The sequence below is a fragment of the Malania oleifera genome, chromosome 2 (assembly GCF_029873635.1).
Source record: "Malania oleifera isolate guangnan ecotype guangnan chromosome 2, ASM2987363v1, whole genome shotgun sequence".
NCBI lineage: Eukaryota > Viridiplantae > Streptophyta > Magnoliopsida > Santalales > Ximeniaceae > Malania > Malania oleifera.
In genome coordinates this window covers 32346400-32357780 of record NC_080418.1, presented here as the reverse complement: position 1 = coordinate 32357780, position 11381 = coordinate 32346400, and the positions used below count along the sequence as shown (strand labels likewise).

Here is an 11381-nt window from a genome sequence, read left to right as displayed (position 1 = left end):
TATCCTTATGTATATGCCACTGCTCCTTCACTCTCTTTTCTTATGTGGCACAATTATCACAAGTGAACTTCTCAAATTGCACACACACAACTCATATATGAGAATATAGTAAAGCAATTAATTAACCCATGGTCATTGGTGAGGAAGATGGGGGAAGATGAAGGGGACTTAAAGCTTGACATACATTGTAGGTCCATAATCTCTAGTAACTTAGATTTTTAGGTGAATGATTATTTAACATGATATCAAAATGTTAAGAGTTTTATTGATGCATAATTTGACAAAGTTAACATTCCAAGCGAACTAGCTCTCAGTTGTCTTGGTATTATAGTTTGCCTAAACTTGTAAACAATATAACTAATCTTTCCTTTACGGCCGTTACAAGGATTCAAACCACCCACTCAAACATACAATATTATTTTTTTGTTGTAGAGCAACACATGTTCAAAAGGTAGTTTGTATAGATTTTAGAGATGATTCTCACCTATCACTTAACTCTACATAACACTTTATATGTTTTCTGGATGTATGATTTGATATCATTTGCAACACTCTATGCCAATGCATTTTCATAACCTTATAAATACAGATCCCTAAATAATTAATGTGAGATCAGTTTGGAATTTACAGATCAAAATTTGTTTTACTCAAATATGTGAAATAGTGCTAGATGATATAAGTTGGATTCAAGAGGTAGTGATTCCCTCTATTCATTGTAGTAGTTAGTTCAATAAAATACTTTACTTTACACTTATGACTGATATTGCAACTTTTCAATACTATACACAACAAATTAAATGAAACATAACACCATCCCAAAAGCCTTCAGTTGACTAATTAATTAGCCCAAAATACTAAGGTAAGTTGTTTAATGATGGGATTGTCTACGTTTATTTAACTACTCAAATCATACCTCTACAAATTATTTGGAATTTAAAATTGCGTATCGCAATTATAATAAAACTGTTTGTATTAAATAGTTTATCCAATGCATAACAGAGTATACTAAAACATATATAGAAGTGAAAATGAAAAAGGAAAAAGAACAACATATATGAAATATCATACTTGTTTAATGGCAAAATGCATCAAAATTCTACGAGATTTTTTTTTAAAAGACACCAATGGTATTTAAATTGAATGAACATTATAACCCCTTTATTATTAGTTGACCTCTAATGATTGCATGATACATTTATTTTAATATGAATTTAACCCCCGTAATGTTAGTGTTGAACAATAACATTCACATGACATTCGTGGATGAGTTTGAATGAAATGATGGCGCCAACCAATGCAAAAAACTCGCCTTGTTAAAAAATGAATGAATCTCTAAAGAAGAAGATGCATGTTGATATGTTTGTGAAAAGCTGAAATCCTTGACAATTTAAATTTTACTTCTAAGAAAGACAATACAAAAAAATACATCAAATTATTTTTACTTCATAAAATGTGTAAATTTAGAAACGAAGTGAATAATAGCAAGTGCATGAGGCCAATCTTTCTCCCTTGTGCTCCTTGAACATTTGTTAATCAGTAGTACATATGTGTGCACGCATACATATGATTATTGCTAACATAATTTACTTTCCACACAAATATATATATATATATATATATATATATATATATATATATATTACAATATGTCTACACACACATGCTCCTCATTATCACCTTCGGGCCTTGTATATATATATACATATACATACCTGTATATATACATACCCGCACATACACCTATGGTTTGAAGAGTCTACACACAAAAATAAAAAAAACAGATCGACATAGCCGAGCTCACTGAAAATGGCATAGAGTAGCGGCGGTTAATTAAAAGCACAAGACCATAATAAATTAATTAGGGGTTCAAAAAGAATTAACTAATTTTGAGGCGTAGCACCCCCGCGGGGGAGGGTGTGGTAGCACTGGCTGGAGCCATGATGGGTTGTTGTCCTTTTATGCATGGTCCCATGCACGTACTCCATCATGTGGGAGCTTACTGAAAGCCCTTTCCCCACATTAATCATCTTAACGCTTTCCTTCTCATTTGTAATTAGTTAAACAGAAATTAAAGACTATTACACTTTTACTGCATACATATATATATATATATATATATATATGTCATCCCCTATTGTCTGTGTTAGGTTCCTGTCATATACATACATAGAGTGTACTGGGTAGCATCCCTAGCTCAGGACTGCCGTACTGCTTTGAATGATTGTGCACGAGAGAGAGAGAGAGAGAGAGAGGAACGTGCTAGTGGTGGGATTACTGATGAGAGGGAACAGAGAATGTGCATGTGGTCTGTCATTCATTTAATGAATTAAGTATATTTATATATATATATATATATATATTATATCCCAAATGGGCTTTTGTTAAATTAGGAGTGTAGGAGTAGCTAGCTAGCTGAGGCTTTCTATATATACCAACTCAATTAGAAATAAAATTGCGAGGCATGGTGAGCGGCAGCTGATGTGTGATTCGTCCTTCAACCTCCAGAATACAGAGACAAAATTACAACCAAGTAATAATAATATATAAAGTGATCAAAAGAACGAAAAAGGAAAAAGGAAAAGATAATGCACAGATGAGGTAATAATTGTACGGCATGCAGTACTGGTGACCATGTCAAATTAACCTGCAATATAGATTGCTTGCACATGGTGGTGGGCTACAAATTATGCGGTAAGGTACACCTCGCGTGTACTCTGTGCAGTCACTACTTTGATCACATGTAGAAGTCAAATGAAGGTCAGACATTTTATTATTCGTGCCGGGGGCTCTTCCATATATCAGTTCCAATGACGTCGAGTTCATTTTTACTCTGATTTGTTTGTAGCTAAGAAGCCAACGCCTAAGTGAAACGAAGAATTAGAAATGCACATTAATTGTTTCATGAGATTGTCCAAACATTTTCTTTAGAGCTGGGGCCTCAAGAAAATTTTGAATTAAATTAATGTTCGAGTAAGGTGCACACCAAAAAAAAACAGTGCATTTACAATAATACATGAAGAGAGAGAGAGAGAGAGAGAGAGAGAGAGAGAGATTTTCTATAAAAAAAATTAATTTGTGTATACATACATAAATAAAATGTAAAAAGAATTACACCAATTTCTTTGTCATTTTAATGCGTACAATCTGCATCTCTCTCGCGCATTGTTTGTATTCATACTCTGCTAAGTCAGTATGAGAACATAAATCTAAAGCCATACAACAAGCTACTTGCATTCTTCAACCACTGGTTACTCGTATCTACACAAAAGGCTCTCCGGGAAAGACATATATGTCATGCCTATTGTACAAGGATTTGGTTATTGCCATCTGACATTGATGTATATGGCGTATTTTACAAGCCTAGATTGGGAGATGCATCTACAAACACAGAAGGCTGTAGAAAATCAGGGGAATAAAGGCGTTATCAAGTTGTGTTGTATAGGCCTCCAACAAGCCACTCACAGTTACAGCCAGGAGAAGAGAAATCCAGTGCTGCACAGTTGAAATTAAAAAGGGAGAAAAAAAAAACGTTAAAACATGTATCACTAACCAGAGAAGACAAAATACATAGCAATAATCAAGTTGCCCAATCAAGATCTTTTATTTTCTCATTACTTTTCTTTTGTTGTTGATTAATTGAAAATTTGGCAGGATTGAACCTAACAAAGTAGGAGGGTTTGAGCTGGGCTGAACCCAGAACCTTAAAATTAAATCAGTGTAGTAACAAGGGTTTCTTTGTTGGGATGCAGAGAAAAAGGACAATGGCATATAACTTTGTTTCGATTAGAAATAAAAGTTGATAACATTGCAAGAATCCAGATTGGCTCTAGTTTGTGTCATCTAAGGCAACTTTGGAATGAGTGGTGGCCCAATCGATCTTTCTATGTAGTAGCTTCCCATAAGACACTGGGAATCAATCTCAAAATCAGAGGGTTCTCACATGTGCATGCACATCTCACAGAGAGAGAGAGAGAGAGAGAGAGAGAGAGAGAGAGACCTGGCTAAGTATATAACTGGTTGATGCTATAAGTGGAAGTATAACCGAGCAAGCTGCTAGGACAGATGTTATTCCAGCAGCAGTACCTTCAATTGTTTTCTCTAGCAAGTGGGAATTTTGCATATGCTAAGAGGTTAATGACAAGAACTTCATAAGCAGAAAACTTCAAATGTAACACTTACTGCCAGTTTTGCTCCACCTGAGGACACCATATTTGTGGCCAACCACTGATGCCTAAAAATAATAACAATATCGTTTCTGTTATATACATATATAATGCCATATAACACTAACACACATATATCTTAAGAAAAACAAAAAAACAAAAAAAATCTCAACTAGCCAATGCAAATATGGCCGTCAAAGATATCAAATATAAACATAAACAGTTCATTTCTGCAATACAAGAATGCCTTGGTTGCACATAAACTATTAACTTTTGAAAGTTTCTAGCCACAGAGGTAAACGACAATTCAGAAATTCAATTCATAAAAGTAGGGACACTAGTATACTGTCGAACTCTTATGACTCGTTTGGTTCGGTGGAATAGCTATTCATTAGAATAAGATTGAATATAGTTTAAATTTTGAAAATCAAATGAACAGTTATTCTTTATATATTCCTAAGTATTTCATTTACCATATATTAAGAAAGGAATAGACATCCCCATAATGAAATTTGGGAATAGTTATTCCTTATTTATTCCTTATTATGGACTCATAAAATGTTTTATATTATTATTTTCTTTAAAGTAACAACATAATTTTTTGTATTACTAATTATAACTAGCCTACTAAAACTAATATATCCCTAAGAATAGACATTCCGCAAACCAAACGTAACCTTAGTGTTAAAGATCTCCAACAAAAAAGATCTAGCAAAATAAATCTTCTATTTTCTTTTAAATGATTTAAATGGCTGCATCAATCAGCTTAAACAAGATGGTCCCACAGAACAGTCAAACTTGATAGGGTTGTACAACTGTTTAGAATTGTGGGGGTTGTATCAAAACTTACAACCCTGAGACTTATCCCTATACACAGTTTAAATGATTGAATATTTCTTGTTATCAAAACTGTGGTACAATAATATATGCACATAACAGATTAGTTCCTAACTCCATTTGGGAAAATATTCAAAAACGAGAGCAAATGAAATTAAGTTTTATCCCTAACAACCTCCTCCAAGCTCAATGGGTCCTAAATGAACATCAGTGGAGTAACGTAAGCTTGTAACGTAGTAACTGAACATGAGTGGAGCTTAAACCATAAAAATGTTGCCAAGCTAATCAAGTGGGGAAAAATACTTGATGTCAAGGTCTTAGTGAGCTACATTGTCATGTAGGATGTGAACATAAAATTCAAAATGGATAATTAGGGAACGATACATTAGGTTGGCAGTGAGAACTATAGCACTAAGATTACCACTCTGTAGTGTGGGTGGCCATGGAAGGGTCAAAAGTAAATCATGCAATAAATTTTGAAGCAATGAGATTTCAGCCGGGGAGTTTGCAAGTCTGCAAGGAGGAGATGACACATTTAGTTGAGAACCAGCTACCAAATAGCAACCCAGAAGTACACAGTAGCTGCTTGCCAAATGACAACATTAATCCAAGAAGGCACAGATCTAACTGGATGAAGGAGAATGGAGTGAATGATGGGGCACACCAGTTAAATATCACAAAATTTGCTTCACTGCTTGCCAGGAACAATAGTCAGTTTATGCAGAAGTTGGGAGACATACTGCAAAATATATTTTTGGATGCGCGATGGGGGTGCGTACAGAAGAGCACCCATGGTGATAAGATCCAATGTTAACATTTGGTAATGGTTCACCATCAACTGATAAGGCTTGGTCATTTTTCTACAGTAAGGCATTCCCCTCAGCAGCAGGTTCATTCCTTTCTCTCTCTCTCTTGGAAATGCATAAATTCCCACCTCCACTCATTGCATAATGGTTTTAATGCAGAAGCCATCACCTCGGTTCATCATACGTGGGGTTCTATGATTAAGAATAAATCTCTTAAATTTTAATTACCAAAACCCCCTTGGATAAGTTTGACAATTGATTGAGCTGCATCAACCGTGCATTTTATTATGCAAATTGCAAATAAGTACCTTCACATGCATCCATGGTCTTAAATTTCCACAAAATTGTCGAAATTTCCATTGAAATTTCCGATTTCCATCACCCTCGAAATCGAAATGGCAGTTGATTTCCATCTTGCATAATTTCCATCAAAATCTCAACGAATCATCTAAAATTTATCGAAATCTTGAAATTTTAGCAAAACTTGTCAAAATATATACGATGAAATTTCGTCAGAATTCAAATGAGAAATTTAGGAGTGAAGTGAAATTTCTATCTTAATTTATTTTATCAAAACAAAAGATTATTAGAAGTGCTTTTGAAATTATATGAAAAAATAAACTTACAGTAAACATTTTATTTAACAATTCATGTATAAATAATCATAATTTGTATATTAAATAATATTTAAATGATTCATGAATTTCATTTGTATTAACTAAATATGTTTAATGGACATTATCTTACAAATATATTTGATACATGTACTATTTTACAACTTTTCCACCTCATACAAAACATAGATGTATTTAATTTGTAATATATTAGTCTTAAAACTTATATTATTATGTTTTTTAACCATTTCTAAAGTTTCACAAAGAATTTCATGCTTTACTACTATTTTCTATTATTTTTTCAACTCGAAATCGAAATTGACATCGAAATTGAAATTTCCATCGAAATTTCCGTACTTTTGGAGCTTCGAAATCTGAGTTGAAATCGAAATTTAAGACCATGCATGCATCCACCCCATTTAACTAGCAATCTGGAAGTACTAATACCGATATGAGTCATGGATGTGACACGAAACTAACACGGTGATATGTTATGATTAATATATATTAGGCATGTTTTTCCTTTTAGATATGACAAACAATAGCCAATTTTGATTTAAAATGAAATACAAGCACCATTCAAGCAAAATTATCAATTACACATTTCACAAACCACACTTAAACAATCAATTGCATTCATATTACAGAATATTAGTTGAAGAACATAAAACCTACAAAAGGGCATCGCTGATAATGGGCAATGGAAGCTCATCAAGAAATTTAATTTTAAAAATAAAAAATAAAATTAAGAAAGAGTGGCAGAATGGAGATGACTTTATGCAGGGGGTGCCGCCGCCGGGGGGGGGGGGGGGGGGGGGGAGTGGTGGGGGAGGGGAATTTTGGGGGCTGAGAGGTCCAGTGGTGCTCTACAATGCTGGTGCAGTGGTGCTAGGGCTCCAAAGTCCAACCGCTCCAATGTCAAAGAGCCCGACTCTCAATCTCTTGACCCATTCTTAATTTTTTCCTAGATTTTGTTAAAGGAATTAAAGGGGGCAACAAAAATGCAGCATTTTGGTGTGAGAAAAGTCTAGGATGTGTCCTTGACGTGTCAGCAAGTGCTGGGAACTGTCACAACCAAGTAAAAAAAAAAAATCAACTAGTTTCTTATACATGTCGAATGCATGTTAGGAAGGTGCCAGTATCCGGAACGTGTCGGACATTGATTTTAGGCTTCTAGAAGTGTATGCTTCCTAGCTAGCTAGTCATTCACAGCCACATATGCCCCAACACATGATCAGCCGCAATGCATGCATAATCTCATGTATTATTGGCATCAACATACGCTTCTTGTCGACGGAGATTGAACAAAAATTTTCAAAGGCACCAATGCTTAATCCTCCTGCCAAATATTCATGGAGCCCAAAAGGATATGAAAAATCTTTAGAGGAAAGATATCACACTACACTATCTCCACAATTAGACCAATCTAGAAAGTAAGAAAGCAACGATTTGGACCTTCAAGTTGGTATTGCTTACCCAAGCAATTTTCAATGGATTGGGATGAGGTTCTACTTCCAAATTTAACTTCTTACAACTCCTTCAAAAACTACATTTGTACGACTACCAAGATCAGCAACCAAAGAACAAAGTAGCTTATGACAAATAGCCTTGGTCTAAAAGATGCTAGTTCAGCACCAATCTTCTTTTTGTTTAGTCTTGTGGGAAGAGAGTATATGTCACATTACTAAAAAGTTCTTCACAGTACCATCATCATCTAATTCACTTGGGACTTCTATTTCAGCTTCAATAAATTGGATGCCATGATCATCTTCTTCTTTATCTACAATAGCCATGACTTGGTTAGGATATTGCAGCTTGGTGCCCAAAACCTCAACACTTGATTGACGATTGAACCTTAAACATTGTTCCAAAATGCTCAAAAGTCCTTCTAGAGGTAGCATAAACTCCTTTACTCAATTGCTCAACTGACTTCTCTCACAAAACTCCACTAGTACTCTTCTTAAACTGGAGGGTTGATGTAGCTCTAGGATGATCCTGCCGCATGTCATCCTCAATATAAATGGTAACCTATACTTCATCCCAATACTAAAGAGATAGCATGCAAAAATCATGGAGGCAATGGTTGACTCAAATCCTTTCCTGCACAAAGCTATCATCACATATGCTTTCCATTTTATGTTCGCACAAGTAGCCAAAGGTTAGAACCTACTAGTGTGCTCTGTCAGAGTCTTTTCCTCTTGCTTGAAATCAAAGAGTTGCATATGAACACGCTTGTGATAAGAAGGTACAAGTTGTTCCTACATGGCTCAAACCATCTCACCCTCGCTCCCCCCCCCCCCCCCCCAACGCTAAAATTGTAATCTCACCAAATCTCCTTCTTCTAAAGACCTCTTGTTATTTAATCCACCAAATTAAAGTAGTTCCCTTCAATTTTGATTTAGCCAAATACAACTTTCGAGCCTCATTCATGTCATACCATCCAAAATAGTACTCCAAAGAATACACCCAATCATCATGAGAGCCATCACCATCAAAATCTAAAACTTCTAATTTAATTCCTTTTATTGAAATTGCCATTTCAGTCCTCGTGCAATTCAAAAGTGTAAGGAGCAATGGCAGCCATAACACTTACTGAAAAAGTAAATGCACCTTTTATCCATGGTTGCAACTTTAGTTGTTAGCCTATTCAAAGCATTCATAATAGTCTAAAAGCATTCTCAATGTTTTGTACCCTACCAGACAGCACTGCCTTCGTAGCAGACAACTCAACATTACTCACTATACTACTAGTCCAATCATCAAAAAAACCATCACTGTTAAGATTGAAAACTTCTAGTTTTGAAATGGTCAATTTGGCTTTCATGCAACTCAAAAGTATCAAAAGCAATGCACATGGGGGTTCACAGGTGGTCGGACGGTGATAAATTTTACTGCTAGTCCAATCATCAAAAAAAACCATCACCGTTAAAATTGAAAACTTCTAGTTTTGAAATAGTCAATTTGGCTTTCATGCACCTCAAAAGTATCAAAATCAATGCACATGGGGGTTCACAGGTGGTCAGACGGCGATAAATTTTACAAGTAGGCCTTCGGTGGCTTCTGTTCTTGATGGTGTCGGTGATTGGAAAAGGGTTGTTCGAAAACTGATGGCAGGAACGTAATTTCTAGAAATTTTGCAGTGCTACAGTGTTTGAATTTGCTTTGTTAAATTCTACGAAAATTTTGCTCTAGCAGCAAGTGCACCCTATGGAAGTGAATTGCAATTGTTTGCTGGTTGTGGTTTGAATTTCCGGATGATTCTTCAATGGAAATTGTTGGTGTCAAAACTAACCCCCCCAATTGGTTTGTTGAATGAAATTGAAGCAGGAAAGGAATCAAGGGACGAATGGAGTCAAGTAGGAATGGCATTGGTTTTGAAATGCAATTATTACAATTGGTTAATAACACCATAGGAATCCAATTTCAATTTCTTTCAACCATTTGGTACTCTTCAATGGCTTCTATAATGGAATGAAAAAAAAAAATAAGTATTTCTTTATAAAAAAAACCATAATATATAATTATTTAACATTTTTATTTTATAATAGTAATTTTTATTAGTGTTAACATTATTTTATATTGTTGTTATTATTATTTTTTTGTTTTTCCGCAAATTATTATCCTTAAAATAATAAAAATTAATATTTTTTCCTTCTTATTTTTATTGTCTTATATGTTATTATAATTTTTTATAGTATTAAATATTTTTTCCATTTTAATTCTTATTCGTTATTATTACTTTTTATTTTTATTTTTTTACTATTTTTATGATAACTAGCATCCTTAAAAGTAATTATTAATATTATTTTTGCATTGTTATTATTATTGCTCTTGTTGTTATTATTATTTTAATAGTAACAAATATTATTATTAATTATTATATTGTTATTGTAATTATTATTAGTTGTTATTGTTTCTATAATAATAATAACAATCAACAGTATTATTATTATTTTTTATTTTTGTTTGATTATTATTTTCATAATAGTGATTATTATTAGTGTAATTATTATTTTTATTGTTGTTATTACTATCTTTTTTTATTTTTATAATAATTATAATTCTTAAAATAATAATTATTATTTTGTTCTTTATTATTATTATTATTATTTTTTGTTGTGATTATTATTTTGCAATAATAAATATTATTTTTATTGTAATTACAATTAGTTATTAATTTTTATTATTCTTTATAATACTTATTATTCTTTAAATAACAATAATTATTATTTGGCCTTTTTTTATTATTAATATTGTTCTTATTGTTAGTATTGTTTTTATTGCAATCATTATTAGTTGTTATTATTTTTACAATAATAATAATAATTAGTATTATTAGTATTTCTTGTTGCACAAGAAACTCTATCCGGAATACAACCCGCCTTTAATTTCGCAAACCAAACGTAGAAATGCGATTCCATTCCCGAAATTTGATTCCATTTCAGGCCTAATTCTGCAAACCAGATGGGGGATTAGAACTTTGTTGTTGTATCAATTCCAATTAATAATAGGGAAAGACCATGGGTGTGTAAATGTATAAAGTTACCCCTTTGCCCACAATTGTTGAATTGATCAATGTCAAACTCACATGAGCATATCAATTAAATTCAGTATTAACTATATTATCTTTGCACTCTTGCAGAAGGTCAATATCAACAGTGTATGCTGAAATTGGCCATAGCAACACATGACAAGGTCTTTTGGTGGCTAAAGTTAGGGTTTGCTAAGGGGGTCCCTACCCATTATCCTTTTCTTAAGCTGCTCATGATGTAACTGTTCCAACTAATAACAGGGGGAAGACTATGGGTGTGAATGCATAAAGTTGCCCCTTTGCCCTAGATTGTTGAAATGATCAATGTCAAACTCACATGTGCATATTAATTAAATTCAGTATTAATTACATTATGTTTTCATTCTTGCAGGAGGTCAATATCGACGATGTGTGCCAGGATTGGTCATAG

General features: G+C 33.6%; 1 protein-coding gene across 3 annotated transcripts in view; it reads right to left on the bottom strand.

Moving 5' to 3' along the window:
* Window positions 1-3036: 3036 nt before the first annotated feature.
* LOC131148421 (dolichol kinase EVAN) overlaps window positions 3037-11381 on the bottom strand; it is a 30882-nt gene continuing 22537 nt past the window's right edge. Inside the window, exons 12-14 of one of the 3 annotated variants that reach the window (XM_058098121.1) lie at window positions 4180-4231; window positions 3998-4098; window positions 3037-3492 (exon numbers count right to left, since the gene is read on the bottom strand). In XM_058098121.1, the coding sequence (XP_057954104.1) occupies window positions 3379-3492; window positions 3998-4098; window positions 4180-4231 (267 nt within the window). In that variant the 3' untranslated portion in view covers window positions 3037-3378. The remainder of the gene's footprint in view (window positions 3493-3997; window positions 4099-4179; window positions 4232-11381) is intronic. The other 2 variants (XM_058098122.1, XM_058098123.1) reach the window with 2 other exon arrangements.